The sequence below is a fragment of the Etheostoma spectabile genome, chromosome 24, assembly GCF_008692095.1.
Source record: "Etheostoma spectabile isolate EspeVRDwgs_2016 chromosome 24, UIUC_Espe_1.0, whole genome shotgun sequence".
Lineage (NCBI taxonomy): Eukaryota > Metazoa > Chordata > Actinopteri > Perciformes > Percidae > Etheostoma > Etheostoma spectabile.
Window position 1 is genome coordinate 3,896,683 of NC_045756.1, and position 20,437 is coordinate 3,917,119.

The 20,437-nt window shown below is 41.4% G+C and overlaps 1 protein-coding gene across 4 annotated transcripts in view; it reads left to right on the top strand.

The window, feature by feature from the left end:
- zranb3 (zinc finger, RAN-binding domain containing 3) overlaps positions 1-20,437 on the top strand; it is a 78,593-nt gene that overhangs the window by 49,010 nt on the left and 9,146 nt on the right. For all 4 annotated transcript variants that reach the window (XM_032506789.1, XM_032506787.1, XM_032506788.1 and 1 more), the window contains exons 16-18: positions 9,417-9,521; positions 12,730-12,872; positions 20,008-20,148. In XM_032506789.1, the coding sequence (XP_032362680.1) occupies positions 9,417-9,521; positions 12,730-12,872; positions 20,008-20,148 (389 nt within the window). The remainder of the gene's footprint in view (positions 1-9,416; positions 9,522-12,729; positions 12,873-20,007; positions 20,149-20,437) is intronic.

Genomic DNA, 20,437 nt, shown 5'->3' on the forward strand with positions numbered 1-20,437 from the left:
TGATTGGTGGAGTGCAAACCCGGAAACGAGGAGCAGGATGAGCGTGACTAGAGTCTCTCAAAATCGGTCGAAAATGTTTTAAACTGACCTTTGTCGATCTGAAATGAAGACAGATTCAGTAACAGCGTGGCCTATTTCTCGCTTAAAATGTTTTCAAAAACACATTTGAATTGAATTCTGAATTTCCGGAAAAACCCGACCCACGTGACACGTTCATCCAATCAGCTGCCGGTTTTCATTTTTTGGGCAACAATATTAGGTTAGCGCCACCTGGTATTATGGAGACGCCACCTGGTATTATGGAGACGCGAGAGGACGCTGGCGCTGTTTAGTCGCCGCTTTTCCGTCTGCTTTGCTTTGCTACTCTTTCCTTCCTCCTGTTTTGTTCTGTTAGTGTCTGTCTTCACACTACTTCTGGACAGCCTTTCAGCTGGTTCCTGAAGCCGCTCTGCATCTTGCCCGGACTACTGCCCCGTTGGTTTGCCGCTAGCTGGCTGCTCGTGCTCATTCAACGCGTGGTGGCTCACTCTAGCTTCATCAGCGGCTAACCCGATAACCCGGTTTCCTAGCCTGTCTCTCAGGCAAAACTCCAACCAGAAGCAGCCGTGACCTAAACCATCATCTCCCTCTGGCTTGCTGTAGATCACCTTGGCATTTACATCAGTCATCCATCTGTGTGTCCCTCGTCCACTGCTAACTGCTGCCACGCAGCTCTCAGTCCTCTGCTCGGCATCATGTTCAAATACTCACTCTGCAGACTGCTGAATTAATCACTTCTCCATTCCTCCTGCTCCCAGTCATCAAACAGCTCGGACTTCTCGACGACCCCGTTACATCCACAGAAGCTGTCGCCGCAAGTTTGTCTATCTTCACCACGACAATCCATTCCATCCATCTGGTCCCCGGCACCTCTGTCGCACTATTCCACGTCATCGGAACGCTTTCCTGACTGCATCACATACAGCTGAGCGCACCGACAGGCTGCACAAAAAACCCGGACTGGACTTCACCGTATTCACACTTCACCTATACCTGTTCTCCATTCATCTACAATTCCCTCGCTATCTTTCCTCAACTGCATTACCCCCCCACACGCACTGTAACTGGACAACCTCAGATCTTTCCAGCCTGCTCTCATCTCACCACCCTCTCATCAGGCCAACTGCCCTCCTCAACACCCATCAATCACATAAAGCCCCATCTCCCCATGAACTACTCCTCGACAACTCGCTGGCTTTCTTCTGCTCACCGAAACCTGGCAACAACCCAACGACTTCTCTTCCTCAACCAGCATCCCCACTGGATACAGTTACATTTGCAAACCCCCCCTCCGCCGTGGTGCGGCCTTGCCGTCATTTACAGTCAGAACTCCGGATCACTGAACTCACCTTCCTCTGTGCTTCATTTGAATATCTCGCCTTCAAAGCTCTTTCCTCCATGACAGTTCTCCTCATCTACCGGCCACCTAAACCAAACCCTTCTTCCTCTCAGACTTTGCAAACTTCTACCGCTAGCCTCATCTCTCTCCTCACGTCTGCTGCTACTCGGTGACTTCAACATCCATATCGACTCCCCCACTGCAAGCTGTCATCAGAATTCACCACTTTACTGGACAACTTCACCTCTCCAACATCACATTCCCCCCCATGACAAAGGTCACATCCTCGACCTGGTCTGCTCCATCAACCTACCTGTGCTGGACCCTCATCCATGCCTTTTCCCCTCTCTGATCACAAACTGATACGGTTCATCATTCCCTCCCCAACCGCACGCCCCCGCATTTTCGAGCAAATCACCTTCCGCAATCTAAAATCCATTGATCCCCTCCCTCTCTCTGCCTGCTCCCTCCACTCTCACCGGGACTCATCCCTCACCTCACCTGATGATCTCACAAACCACCTCCACTCCGTCTTGTCTTCCCTCCTCCTCTCTGGCCCCCCTCAAACAAAAATCGTCACCTTTAACACCTCGTCACCCTGGTACACACCTGCACTTCGGAAATGAAACAAACTGGCCGCCAACTCGAACGCCTGACAAAAAAAATCACTCTAACACACCATGAAGCCTATAACTCCACCCTCATGCTACAAAGAGCTCTCATTTCTGCCACTGCCTACCTCCCTCCATCTTCTCAAACCCTTGTCATAACTCTAGAACCCTCTTCTCACATTGATAACCTCATCAAGCCTCGGACCAACACCCACCCTACTGCTTTCTCCTGATCTCTGCAACTCATTCCTTCACTTTTTTGCAGAAAAAATCCACACCATTTATCATCTCTCCCTGCACTGACCCCCCATTATCTACTCCAGCGCCTACCACGGACCCTCTCTCCCTATCCGGACTGACCTCCCTTCCCCTCCTCCACACCCCCTCCTCTCCCAGTTTGAACTGGTCACCACCCCCGATCTCCTAAACTCATTAGCTCTTCCAACCCACTACCTGCCACTGGACTCCCTACCTCCTCTCTCTTAAGTCATGCCTCCCCGTCCTTCCCCTACCTCACTACTACCTCTTCACTCCTCTCTCTCCCTTGGAACTGTCCCTCTGCTTTCAAAACAGCTGCTTCACCCCGGTTCTTAAAAAACCTGGTCTGGATCCCTCTTCCCTAATAACTACCGCCCTATATCCAACCTCCCCTTTCTAAAACCCTCGAACGTATAGGCCTCACAATTACAACTCATCTCCTTGCCAATAACCAATTTGAACCTTCCAATCTTTTTTCGCCCCCTCCACACACGAAACTGCTCTGGTCAAGATTCAACGACCTACTCACTTCTGCACACCGGTCCCTCAACATCCTATTCTCTTGACCTAGTGACAGCTTCTATACTGTGAGCCATACATTCTGCTCACCAGACTCAAAGACCTTGGTATCGAAGGTACTGCACTCACCTGGCTCCGTTCCTACCTTTCTGACAGATCTCATTTCATCTCCCTTCATAACCACATCTCTGCTACTGCCCCAGTCACCCAAGGCGTTCCCCAAGGCTCCGTACTCGGCCCCCTTCTTTTCATCATCTACCTCCTCCCCCTTGGTCAGATACTCCGCCATTTCAACCTAAACTTCCACTGTTATGCCGATGACACCCAGATCTACCTCAGCACCAACTCCCCCCACAATCCCCCCCTCTCCCACATCAACTCTTGTCTGTCAGCAATCAAAACCTGGATGCACCACAACTTTCTCAAACTAAACAGCAATAAAACAGAATTCCTCCTCATCGGCTCCAAATCCACTCTCTGCAAAGCCAACAACCCCACTCTCATCATTGACGGTACCATTGTCTCCCCCTCTCCCCAGGCCCGCAACCTTGGTGTGATTTTTGATTCAACCCTCTCCCTTGAGCTCACATCCGTCATCATCAAAACCTCCTTCTTCACCTTCGAAATTTGCTAAATCAGACCCTCACTCACTCCCTCTGCTGCCGAAGACTTATTCTGCCTTCATCTCTCACTCAGACTCGACATTGCAACTCACTACTCCTCGGCATCAGCTCCACCTCCATCAAAAGGCTCCAACTGGTTCAGAACTCAGCTGCACGTCTCATCACCCCTCCATCCTGGCAACACATCACTCCGGTCCTAAAACAGCTTCACTGGCTTCCCATCTCTCACCGATCACATACAGACCTGGTCCTCACCTACAAAGCCATCCACCACCTTGCCCTTCATACCTCACTGCCCTCTCTCCCCTACCACTCAGGGCCCTCAATCCACCACAGCCGTTCTCCTCTATGTCCCCAAGTCAAAGCTCCGCAGTTTTGGGGACCGAGCCTTTTCCAGGGCACTCCAAGGCTGTGAACTCCCCCCATGAGATCCGCATCTCAGAGTCCCTCACCATTTTTCAGTCCTGTCTGAAGACCCATCTTTTCGGTTCTGCCTATCCTTAGTTTTTTTTTTTTTTTTTTTTTTAAACAAACACTGTCCTCTACCCTGTTAAGCGACCTTTAGCTCGGGAAACTTCTATACAAATTCAATTTATTATTATTATTATTATTATTACGTCTCGTAGCTTTGGTGCGTTCCGAGGCAATTTTTTGACCAACTCGGGGAGACTGATCAGTCCAACTACCTTTTCTGCCGAGGGTCGGCCGTCTGGTTGGTGCGTTAAGGGGCATGACACGGATCTGCCCTTCTTCAAGCCTCTTCCAAACGTTTCATCTTTTTATCTGTATTCACCAGCTCTCATGAACATGTTATTTAATATATTTGGTTCACACGTTTTTCATATATATATATATATATAAAGGTGCAGTCCACCAATTTTACATATCAGGATGAGTTTACTTGTCATGGGAAGTTCTGCTCAGCCTGTGAAAGTAGCTCTTTAATAACTTGTGTGAGCTTTGTCAAGTCTGAGAAGATAACCCTGATAATGTCATAGTGATGTCATCAGGGTTATCTTGGCTTGGGCATGGAGACATTTTTAACTGAAAGCCTGCATTACAACTTGGGGATGACGGACATGACAGGCTGTTAAGGTAGAAAGGGTCATTATGCATTATGGGAAATGTGGGGTCAAGTGTTTCCCTGGCATCAGGGAAATGCTTGATTTACAAAATAGTGTTACACAAATAACAGGAAATTGTAAACCGGTAAGAGCATTAGTGCTGTGGTATTTTTTTAATTATAGAAATATCAAACTACTGCTATAACACAATGTAAGCTACCTTAAGATTACACAGTAGGTAACTTTGCGCCAAAGATCGTCTTTTCAATACATGATTTGCTATGGTTGTGGTCACTTAACGTCAGGAAAGAGCCTTTCAACTTGTGTTTAATATTGCCGGTGATAGGGAGCGTATATTAAAAAAGAAAAAAAATCTGCTGGCTTATCTGTCTCTTGCATGTCCCATAACTTCATGGAAGTGTACTGTAGTACTAAATTACTGGAGTACCCCTTTAATACTACTATTTGCTGTGTTCTTGACATACCTTGGTATAAAATATAGTGACAAATAAATCAATGATGAAAATATGAAGAAAAAAAACAGTTGAACACCGTGCTGCTCTGTTCAAATAAAAAATGAACATCAACAACAATGGCAGCAGTGACAGAGCACTGCAGAACGCTGAGGGACGTGTTAGATCAGTCATACAGTTGTAGATGTCCCCTAACAAGCTCCAGTCGGTTCATTTCGAAAGAGCTGACCAAGAGATAGCAAAAAAAGGCACTGAGCCAGAAAAGGAAGTAAAGACAGCTTACCTGCAGCAAGTAATCACGTTACATTTTAAACCAACTGCAGGGGGCTGTTATGTGAAGACTATTATTATTATTATTATTATTATGTATAGACTTCACCTATTTCATTCAGATAACCTAGTAAAATGTTCTTTAAGCTGCTTTTGTTGTTGGGCTTTGTAGTGCTTCCTGCACTCTAGCAGACTAAGATAAACTATAGTTTGACCCAAGTCGGACTCTGATTACACTCCTGTGCATTCTTGGCATTCGTCTTGAGTGCCACTTGCCAACAGACCTCTGTATTGATCGGATTGTGATTCTTAACAGCCTTTTGTTTCATTCATGAGGGAGCAAATTCCTTCCCCACTAACGTAGATAAGAGACAAGAGGGTTTTACATAGAGAGGACCAAAGCACTGAACTGAATCATCAATGGAATATTACCCCGATGGCAATAGACAAGTGTCATGTACGCGTGGCTGAGGCGATAAGCCGCGGAGATAAATGTCCCCCGCTGTCGTTTAAATGATGAACTGTAGGAATTCTGGCTGAAAAGCTGTCACATCGGGATAATCCTGGACCAGGCGTCGAATTCACACTGGGGGCCGCTCAATGCACAATCAGAGGAAGATTTGTCACCAGGGTTTGAATGAGAAATATTGAGAGTATTAGGAATTTGATGTCCATTTTCTGTTTTATTCAAGGATTCAGTGTTCCTTCTTTCTTTGTTTCATGTCAACACCAGGAATAGCAGATGGCTGGGGTTTACCACGTCAGGATGAGTCAGACGTGCATTATGTTGTGCTAAACTTATTTTTTAAAACCTGTGCTGTGACACCCCTTATTTAGGCGTACTCATCACAAACCCCTGACATACTTAATGACAACACTATAGAAATCCATAAGGGTCATATTTATAGACAATGTACAGTACAGTTTTTTACAGATTGTGTGTGTGTGTATATATATATATATATATATATATATATATAAGTGTGTGTATCTATATATGTATAGATGTATATATTTATATATTTATATTAGTTACTCTATTAAATGAGCTTGCCATTGGGGAGGATAGCACACCTCTTTTTAATCACATCTAGCGACTCTCTATTGCTGCTCCATGCTGTAACGGCACATCCCGCTCCACCATTCCCCTGACTCTCCATGATATTTATTTTGCCATAATCCAAATAAACATGTGAGCCTCAGTGCACTGAGGATACGGCACAGAAAAAACGTCCTAATGTTGATTTGTATCTCCAAATCCATGTGTCAGCTGCCGGCAGGTATTAACCTTTTAAACTTGATCCTTTCTCCTGTCTCCTGCCTGTCCTCTCCGTCCGCCATGTCCATGGCTGGAATGGCTCTGTAAGCTGATAACTAGATTGTAGCTTTACCTAATTTCACTCACTGGTCAGCCTCTCTCTTGTAAAATGTCCCTGATGTTTGGCACAATCCCTGTTGTCTGGGTGAAGTTAACACTGAGTGTAAGTGCCTTCTCAGACTTCGAATTGGCAGTAGTTAGTGCTAATGAAAAAGTAATACCTGGGAAAATGTTCTTTTATTGTGGTTATTTATATATTTATTTTTACAATGATTCTGCAGATAACTCTAAGCTGCGGCAGTATAATTACCCATAATCACAGCATGATTCATTTTTGTAGGTATATATGCAGTTTTTTATACTCTTTATAATCCTCATCATTTTTGTTACTAATGCATGCATACTGTCACAAGAGAAGCAGGATCTTCAAAGTAATGTACATATATTAGAATAAAAACAAAAGAGATCACTAACGAGCTCCTTGGTTACCACAGGAATTACCATGGCAACCAATAAAGAATGAAGTGCGGCCAGATTACAGAACTTGAATGTAATTGGATTCAAGTTCTGCAAGTTAGTTATTAAATATGTGATTACTTGGCTAAAAATACCTATAGTTTAATACAAATGAAGCTGCAGAACACAATGAAACTAATTGCATGTAAACTCTATAAAACCAGTTATTTGGCTCCTAATTGTAGGGTGACAGTTTTTGCGCTGCAGGTGCTATTGGCATACATTTTCCATACAAGGCCCATTTAGTTTATTTAAAAAATGACAACCTCTTTTGTACATTAAACCCTTTACAGTATTTTCTTTATGTTCTCAGTTGTCTTTCCAACTAACAGTTCCCATTTCACATAGCTACCTTTTTTCACAATATTATTCTCATATGCATATGTACCAGATGTGCGTTAAGAAATAATACTGAGAGTCTGCAGCCATGCTAGTATTTCTGTGAAGCTGTACTTACTGTAGGCACAGCGGTGCTTTGAGCTACATGGGTTTGCACGTGTGCAAACATGCTCACAATGAAAAGGCTAACATGCTAAAGTAAAGCGGGTATATGTTTACCGTGTTAACCAGTGTGTTAGCATGTTAAGATTTGCTACTTGGCACTTAGCCCAAAGTACAGCTGAGACTGAAGGGAAGGTCATTAGTTTGCAGGTATTTGGTCATAAACCAAAATATCGGTCAAATACAAACATCATCATCATGAAAGCACTACATGCCAACCAATAGTTGTTTTAGATATTTAAATATATTATTCAAAATATTTCAGCCAGGTCATTAGCAAAACTATGAAATGTGTGTTTGATGCAAATATGTGGGTAAACGCATAAGAAAGTCATAGTAAGTCAATGACTGTCATACTATAATCACTGTGAAAGGACAGACTCTATAGATTATCTACTGCCAAAGCAATTATCCAATAGTAATGTCAAACACATTACACAGTAGTATTTGACTTTTTATATTGCTAGTTCACAGTAACATAGCACTATCTTCTGCCATCTATCTAAATGATGTTAGCAGTCAGAGAAATCCTTCTGTTGCAGTTAATGATAAAAAGAAAGACGCCCATCTTCTCTGATACATAACACATTTATTTGACAGCATCAGAGAGGTTTGCATTCCACCCCTCACAAAATGATATAACTACAATATTACCCTGACATTTATTCTTCTCAAGCAAGTGAAACAATACCTCTGCTGCGTGGTCATTCACTTAGAGGTACGCTGAGCAAGTGAACGTGCGTGGTTGTATTTCTCTGCTTTGGTTAAATCAGTGACTCAGCAGCAAAGCCCACGTCTCACCAACTGCTTAGGCAAACACGAGGAGCCCGTCAGGAACCTCCAAAGAACCATGAAGGGACTGTGTGTAAAGGAGTGGTGCCACTATGCACCATTTACTGCTTCCAAGAACCAGCAAGTGTTTTATGGATCTGGCTCTGTCTTGTGAGTTAGACTGAGGGGATTTTAGCCACAATTAAATTACTACATTTCCAAATTATTTGGGGTCAGTTCATCCAGTCTGGTATCTATAGCCGTACAAATAGTTTTTTTCTGGTTTTAAAAATTTGATTTCCTTTTTTTCGGAATAACATAATTCACATTTACATTCATTTATGCAAAATCCATATTCACACATGGTGAAACGGTTATCTGGGATTAAGAATAAAGAATTATGATGGGCGGTGTATCCCTTTAGAATTTCTGACTCAGGTTTATGAAAGGACAAAAAAGAAAAAAAGTGCAAATACTTTTTTCTATGAGTTGTGTTTTATCTATGATCAGATTTCTTTGGAACTACTTTCTAGCGATTAAATCTTCCCTATACAACTAGTTGACAGCATGCTTTGTAGATTACCTAAAGTAATGGTTGCACTAATTCTGAAATGAGATGTTTCTGGTGAATTTTGTAAATGGCAGTAGTTATGAGCACCACAGATAAAATTCCATTCACCTCCATTGAATTGTGGTGGAGGCAGATATTTCAGGGACAGATATCTCAAAGCATGGGCAAATAAAACTGCCTGGTGAGAAATCACTCAATAAGTGAGGAAATCTTTTTTTCTTAATATGGGTAGTTTGGGTAGGTAACACTTTACTTTAACCCCCTTATGATTTTTCTGTGCTGCTCATTAATGCTAAAGAGGGGGGTTATAATAAGATATTTACAGAAAAACACACCAAAATATCCAAATGACTTTATATTTGACGATAAGGTACAAATACATTGCTAACTTGTTACCATGCAGACCAAAGATTTTCATCATTTATATCAGTAGTAGCTCTACTAAGAGTGATGGTGGTTCAAGTAGCAGTAAGATTACTAACAAGAGTAACAAATCTATTTGCTTAAGGCTGTCTTCTTCCTCTCTGTCTTTTCATGCGTTAGGACGGGACTCCGTTGAACTTGAGCTTCGTCCCTCTAGACATCAAACTAACCAACTGGGACGACCTGCCCGAGGCCTTCAGCCGGCGCCGGGAAAATCGAATACAGGTCTGCCCTTCCCGCCAGGCTCTCTCTCTCTCTGTGTGTGTGTGTGTGTGTGTGTGTGTGTGTGTGTGTGTGTGTGTGTGTGTGTGTGTGTGTCTCCTGCATGCGCTTTGATATTCATAAACCGTGTGCATGTGGATTGGAGTGTTTACACGTGGGACGTGTAGCTACTTAATGTGTCATTACTGTAATAATGCCTGAAAGGGGAATTCTACTACAGCTGACTTTTAGGCTGTAAAATGTGCCAATATTTCTGTCTTTTAAATTATTAGAAAGATATCAACCACATGACTTTATCATTTCCAAGATGACAGAAAAGCTACATACCATATGCTCATGAGTGTAGTTGAATGTTAAAACACTTAGGCCATAGGCTGCTTTAAGGAAGACTTCAATTTTAGACTAAGATGATTTAGTTTGATATCACAGTCAGTAGGACTTGTCTTCCCAATTCTACTGATCCAGTGACAATGAGGCACAAAACTGTACGGGATTATTAAACAGATATTGGATATGTGTGTGTTACATCCATCTGAAACTAATGACACCACTGTAGCCTGATAGATAGATGGAGTGTGGGTGCCCACTTCCACCACTGCAGGGCGTGAAGAGGGAGAGAGAGGAAAGGTTGGGGGATGATGGAGAAGGAAGGAAAGCGCGGGGGCGGTGTGGGGGTTTGGGCAGCCGAGGAGACCAGCAAACGAGAAAGTGCCGTTTTATGACGGTCGTTAAAGGAGACGGATCATCGCCTCAAACGACCCCACACGCCAACCAGCTAATATTAAATCCTGCAATCTGCCGTAGCAGTAACAGAGCCGGTGACAGACGCCCCACCTGTCACGTTGTTTATGTTGGTTTGCGAGACGAAGGCGTGCGTTGCATCTATCCTCTGACCCATCATTTACGCCCTGTTACACTCCAATTGTCCATCAGAATCAATAGTAAGCAAGTGGTTTAATGTGGGCTTCAACACGGCTTGGAAGGGGAGGCAGTGGTGTGTAAACAACCAAAGAGAGGCTGCCCAAGCAAACATATTGTAATAGAATAATTTATGGGGAAATGATATCAAAATAAACTACATTTCATAAAAATTGAGCTTTTTAAGGGACGAAACATGATTAATAAATTTCTGAGAAGATGTTTGTGATTGTTACATGTTCTTACAATTCTGTGCTTACCCCTTTTACAGAATAAGTCTGGCATTACACTGTATATTTCGTAGTGCAAATGAAAAGATGAAAAACCAACACTGTTACTGAGTCTGTCTTTCCAACTTCCCTAACCTGTCTGTGGCACTCAGCCCCAAGCCCATTGGGTGACCTGCTGTAGACGTTAATCTTTTCAAACGGCTTGCCTATAAAAAGGCTAAAGTAATTCCTAAAACAGCTGGGAGCTGTAGTTTTTATCAATTATTACACAAACAGGAGGAAGTAGTGCATTTGTTAGGGACTATTTTCATCCTTGCATTAATACACATTTGTTGTTCTAGTGAGTATTAACAGCAGCAGGATGGTATATGTGTGGGATTGAGTCAAAATAAACTACAGTTCCCATGTTCATGGTAATGAAGGAACATCTCACCCAGTAAAACAGTGTGGCTCACTCACGTGTTTTTAAATTGTTTTGGAAGACAAAGGAGTATGGAAAGCCATTTCATTCAATATTAAATACTTGAATAAATAAATAAATTATGATATATATATATATATAAATATGCCTATGAAATAATAAATGAGGCAATAAATGTATTTCAAAATATAAAAAAATAAAATAATTGTGGGCTAATGAAACAGAAGTCCCTTAAAATAAATTGGTGCGTATTTTGAGCTATATTGACTCATATATACATTATACATTTATATATTTGCCTCATGTATTTATTTACAGATGTATTTCCTAGGCTTATTTTTTTATTTTTTTTATTAAATAGAATTCCATAATTGAGCTCTACTTCGAGGAATAAGATATATCAGGCTTTGGATACACACACAATAGATGTTAGAAGGATATATTTGTTGTTATCTTTTTTATATAGGACTTCTTTATTTGGCAATAAGACTAATTCAGAATATCAACAGCCTTATCCTTTAAGTGATAAAAGCATGATTGACGATCAACTTCATCCAGCTTCACACTGATAAATCAAAGCCCTCCCACCCACACAGTGTCACCTATTTAACCTATCTGACCATCCCACTTTCCTCCTCAGTAATGACTTCTTACATCTGATTCGACTCCTTGACTTTGGGCTAACCTTTGATGACCTCACAAAATGTAGAGCAGGGTTTCCTCCATCCGTTAGAACGTTCCTTCCATTCTGACTGCAAGGCTTTGACCCCTGATCTCCTCCTGGTCTAAACACAAACCTCAGCTTCACTTCCTAGTGCTTCCATGCAGTATCAGCCTCAAGTTACCCGGATCTCAACAATTTGTATTATCATTTATTGTCTTTAAGTTACACATTTGCTATGCCATTTCATTTATTGATTTCAGAAAATATACTAAATTAATGTTAAAATGTTAAGCATATCGCTCATCTCAAACCTCCATCTGCATCCTCACGTGAAGCCCCTTCTTTTCCTTCTTATGTTCCTTTTTTCATTTCTGTTGTGTTTTAGCTAATTTTAATGAATAGTATCTATCAACATATCAAATGTTCAATCAAATATTTCTGTCAACAATTGAACTGCAAAAACATCAACAAAGCAAACCTGGGTGTGAAAACTGTCTTTATAATGCATATTGAGTTTTATTTGCACACAAATAATCCTTTTGCGTGAGTATGTATCATCCATAGAAAGAAAACACTCCTTGAGTGTAATATACGCAGGTAAATTGCCCATTAGGCCTTGGTGCTTGGTGGGCTATTTGTTGTTTTGCCAGTGGATTTTCTTTGAATCCTTGACTTGGCTGAAAGCATACACAGCTCTCTCTCGGTTTGATGGGTTTTATATCGCTATCTGGTAAACTGTCTCCTTGTGTGTGTTAGTGTGTATGTGTGCTCTGCAGGTTTGGATTGTTTGTTTTCAGCTAAAATGTATATTTCAAAAATTGAAAAACAAAAAAAGTGTTTTTCTCTTGAAGAGGCTCCAGTATTCAAACTATCAATTTGTGTTGAAGATGAAGGCTCCAGCGGTTTCGGTTTTAGCTTAAAATTGAATCTGATGTGAGTTGTTTTGTGTGTGTGTGTGTGTGTCTCCGTGTCCCGCAGGTGCTGAGGTTTGTTCAGGAGTGGAGCAGCCTGGCAGCCATGAAGCAGAAACTGCTTCGACGCAGCGGCCTCCTCTGCCACAGCCCCACTTTAGGCTTGCAGCAGCTGGCCGCCTCCCAGCGCCCTCACTCCAGCACAAAGAGGTCAGATTTTTGCTGGAAGTATGTTCTTGAAGGAAACTACTTTGCTACTTTGACATTCAAATACTTAGCTGTGAGTAAACACTCTCGTGGTAATTGACCATTCGCTATACCTTTCCCCAGAACAATTGGTTATCATAGCATAGCAACCATAAACGCATCAGGGCTGGCCCATAAAGTGTCTCTACATGTACTGCATGGTCCTGTAGTAAGAGTGAGACCTTTACTCACAAGACCAAAAGGAATGGATTAAACCGTTTATCTGCTCTAACGTAAGCTGCAGTTGTTACCATATCCGGCTAATACCTACAGTAAAACCCCGTAGGACACACAGGGTTATGTCATACCTGGTTCACACCAATGGCTCAACCAGGGTTATACCCAGGTCGGCTGTGTGTTTTCGAATGGGTTAACCCTCCTCGATCTACTCAGCTTTGCACCCCAGATCGCCAGGTGGGTTGGATCAGGGTAGGACTAGGGTCACTTTCAATGTGAATTGTGCACGACTTGGGTCGCTAACAGACAGGGTGGGACAAATTATGTGATTGTTTGGAAATGAGAGTGGGGCAGTTGTCACAGGTTGTCGCACACATCAACAACAACAACATAGATTTTGTTCTCCCCTCTTCGTCAAACACTCAAAAATCTATACTAGTGTATCCTCCTTGCCCAGCTGCTGCAATAAATATGCAGAGAAGGAGAAATCAGTCTGCACAAAATCATGTGATAAGTTGTTGATAGTTATTTTTTTGTGCTTTAGAACGTGATTACAGCAAAACAAACACGAAATAAACCCACTGTACAAAGACAAATTCAAGTAGCTACAATACATATTAGTGTTTGGGGTATACAGATGGACTGGAATATGTGACAAGTTAGCTGTTCTCTGAATATGACGTATTAAGCTCCACCCATTTCTAGCACTCAAGGTAATTGTTATGCTTTGCTTCTGGGATGTGACCCAGGTGATCTCGGAGTTGTAATGACCAGGGGCTGGCGGGGATTGAATTTCCGAAAGAAGGGTTGAACCCTGATCAGACAACCCTGGCCCAACCCTGGTCAGTGGTGTGAAAGAGGTATGAAATAACAGTCTGATACATTTTTCTTTATCATACTTATACTAACTAGCTCTACCCCACAATACAGGAACATTGGTGTTTCTCTATATTGATCATCAACTGGTGAGGATGCTGCTTTAGCTTCAGTCTTTTAGCAAAATATCACGTAAGTAGCCTTCAAGTGCACATTCAAGACCCCTTTAACAGGATTCTCGTTTAAAAACAAGTCAGCTGGAAAGGATAAAAAGTCAGTAGTAGAAAGTTTTTTCAACCAATTCATGGAGCTAATGTTAATTAGCTATAAAGCATCTTTTAAAAAAATGAATTCAAGATAATCGTCCCATTACTGTACAAATATATGTACACTGTAACAAGGAACCACATATGTATTTCCATCTGAGCTGATCAGTAAGAACCTATTTAAACTCACACCCCTATTGTGCCATTTAGTGTGAATTTAAAAATGATGGAAACAGTGAGATGAATTAGTTCCCAACGTTATGTCAGAAACCGGAGAACAATGTGTAAGATTCCACAGAAAAACCCGCAGATTTGTAAATACTAACTGCCTCAGGCGTCATGGAAGGCTGAATAGTATTTGTGTGTGCATGTGTGTGTGGGTGTATCAAAGGCTTTCAGCTGAGGCAAAAGAGAGGATGGGATGAGTGCTGTGTATGTGTACATGTGTGTGTTTTTTGACAAACAAGCATTGTTGCTGGCACACTAATTACAGCTGGCGTGGATAGAGGCAGGGAGAGTTTGCCAATTACAGGGTAGATGCACGCTCATGTGTGCGTGTGTGTGTGTGTGTGTGCGCGTGAGAGAGAGAGAGAGAGAGAGTGTGTTTCTCAACCGGGGAACGTGTTTGGGTGCATGAACCTAATCAAGGTGTGAGTAGGAGGCAATTGGCCCAGCTTGATTTGATACCTGTTTGATTTATTCACTAATCAGAACCAATCAAGCTCCAGCTTCGGCTCAGCGGGGCGATCACGGCTCACCTTCCCAGCACTGAGACGCTCCGTTTTCAACAACTTCCAACTTAATGCACTTTGCCTGGGCTTCCAACACTGTAGATGTTTTCGTCATAAGCCACTCATCGTGATTTACTGTGATTTTAGAAAAGTTTAGAGAATTTTAATTGGGTTTGCATCCTGCAAATACGCTTTATTGCTATGATTACTGCAAACATTGGCTATAAACGGTTTACTGTTTCTATAATATGCCATTATAATTGAATAAGAATGCACAAGAATTTTATTTCATGTATATATGTGTACTAATTTTCTTCACATTGGTTGCTAATAAATTTGGTTGCTAAGCAAAACACGCAAGTAGCTATGGTTAGGAAGATTCACTTAACAATTTTATGGTTTTATTAACCATAGTCCAGGCAAACTCACCCATCCAATCATAACTGATCTACTCACCACTGCAGTATTCACATTTGTCAAATAAAGACTGTTCTAAAATGAAAATGTACAGCTGAGAAATGTTTTTATGAAATTGGTGATACTTTACCGTAAGCATATACAAAATAATTGGAAGATATTATTTGCCCAGATTGCTAAAAGGGAAAAAACGTATTACATTGAATAGTACAACTCTATTGTAGGATAGAATTGAGTGGATAAAATTAATTTTCTTAACATTCAAATAATAAACGTTAATTGAGAAATCATATACTATAGTACAACATCTAATAAAAATGGATAAGGTACTATAACATTTGGCTGACAAAATGAAGAGCTTGCTTATATCAAAGCATACTCCAGCGATTCAGTTTTACACTTCCATAAAGTTTAAGAACTTGTGAGAAAATGATTTAGTAGAGGCAGTGGTATACTGACTTTTAGCCCCAGGAATAAGTCAGACAGCAAAAAACACTAGATCCTACACCCATTATGCAACTTTATGGCATCTTTCATTAGACAGTCCCTGCCTGATAAACACCCACATCTTTCAAACTCAACTCCTCCAATTTGTAACACTGGCTCTCTGCTATAAATGTGAAGTCTCAAGCTGAAATTGAGAAAAGATAGGGTTATTTTCTCCTTCAGAGCCACAGAAGACATTATACAACTGTTTTCACCTGCTGAACTGGTACTGGTACTTTATGTGTAAAATCATCACTTCAAAGTATCAAATCTTAAGATTTTCACAGTTTCAGAGCCCATTTTTGACACTATGGCCAGCATTTTTATTTGCTTGTATTTGTATTTTGTAATGCCTCTCTATGAAGTAGTTTTAAATTGTTACTGGTAATGTTCGGTTTTACTGTACAGGAAGTGACCACTGGTGTCTCCTAATCAAGCAGGACTGAAATCTTAAGGGTTTAAACATGGCATGTTTTTAGTTCTCATAATACATAGATTTCTATATACATCATTATGTTAACCTAAAGTTACCATAGCATCTATCAGGTCCTTAGTTAAACATATACATTTTAAAATTGGATTTGTGGCTCCATGTTTTTTCCTCTGTTCTTCTGTGGTGGATCGTAGAGCTCATCATAGAGCTCATTAGTGACTTTTTTAATGACTGTGGTTCCAGAAGGGTTTTTCCCCATTCAGTTGTTCCATTGACGTTTCAAACATTTCTTATATAAAGAGTTTTAAGTCTGGAACCAAGCCAAGCAGCTATGAGAGATATCATGACCATAAACCGTTTGATTCAGCGCAAAAAAAATGTATAAACAGCAAGAAAGGCAAAGGAGCAAGACTATGTACAGAAACCATCATATACTGTACTTCAATGGTAGAAGCTTGCTCTAGCTATCCAAGGGTACGGTAGACATTTGTATTGTAACAGTGGGTTGGACCAATCAGAGATGTTGCTGTTACGCTTACGATTGTGGAAAGCGTAGTATTTGTCCATTAGATCGTGAATAACCTGTTTTTCTTTAAACAAGGTTGATTTCATACAGAGTTCTAGCTTTTACTGGAGCAAAAACTTTTGTTTCACAACCTTGTGTCTCGTGGTCAGTCTACCTTGGATGTTTTAGATATTATGGCTAATAATCAAAATCCTTATGGAGAAAATCAGTGGGATTTTTACTTCTGGAGCCACACTGTTGGGCTCTGTTGCAGCGCATTTAATTTCCCAGCAAACCAGCTTGGAGTTTCTTTCATCCGACATTGAATAGGCTGTTTCTGTAGGAGCCGTGCCTCTCTGAGGCCAGTGGGGGAGAGTAGCCATCAATCAAAGTAGCTTCAGCTGGGCCAGACCGCAGCATTAGCTCATTAGTTTAACTTTACACAGCTGAGCACGGTCTGGGCCCGGTGCTGAACGCAGACCGGCCTGGGAGGATCTGGCTGCTGTCTGCAGCTCTGCAGGTACGCTGTCAGCAGCCGGCTGCCACCACGTCTGCAGTAGCACTCCTGCAGCTGGGCATCAACTGGCTACCAGCAGAAAACTATGTCCAGATAATCCACTGTAGCTGTTGCTAACTTGTCTTAAGGGCATAGTTTGACATTTTTTTGGAAATGCACTTATTTGGTCAAACACTTCTAGTGCAAAAATCGAATGTAATGCATAAGGACGGACCAGCAGCTACTGTATAGAATCACTGTCAAAGCACCCAGCTGCATAAAATTCATGCAAACACATACACACATCCAAACTCTCCCAGAAGCACAGTTGGACTCCAGTTTAGTGTTAGGTATCTTGTTTCATCCAGCCTCTGTGCTGGGACTGTTTGAAGCAAAGGAAGCTCATGTGTTTGATGGAGACTCACCTTCTTCCTCATCTCCCCTCAGCTTCCAGAGAAGCTTCTCCTCTTTGATGTGTCCCCCTCCTCCACTTTCTGCCTCCTGTCATCCATCTTTCCTTTATTTATTTTTGTACCTTCTTTCCATCTCCCTCCCAAAGTAATATTATTTCCAGATGGAGGTGGTTGAAAATGCATATAAAATGTCACTGTTAGCCTGCAGGGCCAAGTAGAAATATTAAAAGCTAGTTTAATACAAAAAGCCATACCTCCGACATGGAAACAAGGCCAAGCGACTCAAGTATGCATAAAAACATAGTCGGAGGTATGGCTTTTTAGCTGCAACTCTTCCATGAAGACCACTCCTGGCCATACTTCTCCGGACAGTAGATGGGTGTACCTGGGTCCCACTGGTTTCTGAGCTGATTTCACTGCTGGACATCTTTCAATTTTGAAGAGAAATAAGCTTAATGTGTTTTTGATCTGTTTTGTGTCATTTATATTTTTCTTTTGTTCGCTAACTCTGCCTTTTGTAAATTGATAAAAAAAAAAAAGATTATTTATATTTTTGAAAGCATTCTTGTTTACAGCATTTTTTCACACCTGCCTAAGACTAATTACTTTTTTTTTGATGCAACATCTCATTTTGATTCTGCATCAACAACCTTTCACAAAGATGTGAATAAAAAAAGCCAAAAATAGTTCATTCAACATATAACCACAGACAACTTGTATCTGTCTTTTACTGCGTAGTTAGTTAAGTAGTGTTAAATGTATTTTTCTGCATCTATTATAGGTCTAATGGCTGTTCCAATTATTGATTTTATTTCAAAGGTAGAAGTGCTACTGTGTCATCATCCTAAAGTTGCCTCAAACCAAGTTCCAGAATTGGCAAAGCTACCAGAAGAAACATTCATTAACGATCTACATAACAATTAGCAAATAGCTTAATTGACTATATTGATTGACTATGAAACTGTCATACCAAGCAATGGCTGCCTCTTGTCTGTCCATCCATCTTTTCTTATCTCGCCCTTGTTTTTTTAAAGCTGCTGTTTTGCCTTTCACTTCTTTAAAACATTGTGCTCATTATCTGCACCTTAACCAGTACATGTATGGTACTTTGTCCAAGCAGCAGATTGTTGGTTTGCTGAACTTAATCGCTTTCTTTCTAGTCAATACAAAAGAAACCTTTTCTGTGTGTATATCACCTTGACCCACCAGCTGACTTACTAAAGAGTCATCTTTATTTAACCAATGCCTATTGTCATAAGAACTAAAGGATGACAACACATCCTTTACATAATCCTTCAGTTATCCAATGAGAAGGAGACACATTCTGTACCTCTTACATAGAAACTTTCAAATAAAGGTACACAACAATATGTTACGCAAACTGCAAAAATCCCCACACAGCCACAAAATACTATCGTAAAACCTGCAATAGTAACTGGGAGTTGGCAAACATCCGCTTTGCCAGAGTGTCTTTGAGCAAAACATAGAGTCTCTACCAGTTGCAGGACTGGTGTTTAGTAGCAAAGCCTGATCTCTGACCTCCCTGTAGAGGAGGACAGAGAAAGGATAATTGCTCCACGGGGAACATTAGGGTGTTGTATCATCCCTATGTCGAAAGCCTTGCTGTTACCTGGGGACGTTTGGATTGGTCACTTTTCTCTCCAGACCACAGCAATTTTCTTCAACCTAGAACAAACAAGTCAGAGATTTTTTTTTTTCTCCCAACTCCTCCTCTCCTGTATTTCGCATCAACTCTGACACCATGGGGTCATTTTAATCCTGTCCAGATTGACGTGTAGTGTTTCTCAACTTCAACACCTAGCATCTGTATAACAAGGGCTAATGAAAACCAGTGTCGGGGTAGATGGATTAGATCAGATGATTGATGATCACTGTGGGGAAATTAGATTGCAGCAGCATCAATAGTGATAGGATTCAGCAGGGAAAGAGGACAAACAGAATATAAGCACACAAACAACATTGAAAATAAGCAATGAAAGTAAGAATTTGTGCATTTAAGCAAAGTTTGCTGCCCAGAAAAGCATAACGGCGCATCTGGCATTGCACTGAGGCTGTTTGTAAAGTTTTGCTAGTTCTGTGGGTGTTGGTGTGTGTTACATTCATGTGGGTGAGTCCCAGGATTACCGCAGTCCGGACCAGATGACTAAGATTACAGATATGCTTGAGCAACATCAAATTTTCTATTTTAGCTGGTACTAATGCTGTCCAGGAAGAGTTTCTGAATCTACTTGGACCTACTCCCACATGCTCTACATGTGAATCAGCTCTCTTCAAGCTCTTTAGTTATATAACATCTGCAAATCAGTCCTTCATGGCCCTGTTTATGCCGTTTCCACAGGTACATCAGTAAAGACGAGGTGGCCCAGGCCTCCCTGAGCAAGGCCCAGCGGGAGGGAGGCAGCGTCCGACTAGTCACCAAGGAAAACTTCTTCACAAAGAGGAGGTCTGCTGCTTCACTAACACCACCTGCTTCAGAGAGGTAAGTTACAGGGCAGATATGTGGGTGGATATTCACGGCCGGAGAAATCAGCTGAAGATTCATTTGCATTTGGTATATTCTGTTTTTTGTTGTTGTTTTTTTTGGTTTATTACAAGTGCTAAATCCCTACCAACACTATTTAGATTGACCTTATCATGTCCAGCCTTGTTTGTGGTTTTTAACGACAAGGTTTCACGGTCTCTACATGGAGGTGATTTGTGTCATCACGCGGCTTTGTCTTTGGGGTTTGGTGTATTTTCATTTTCCTTCCCTAGGCTGTCTCCATGGA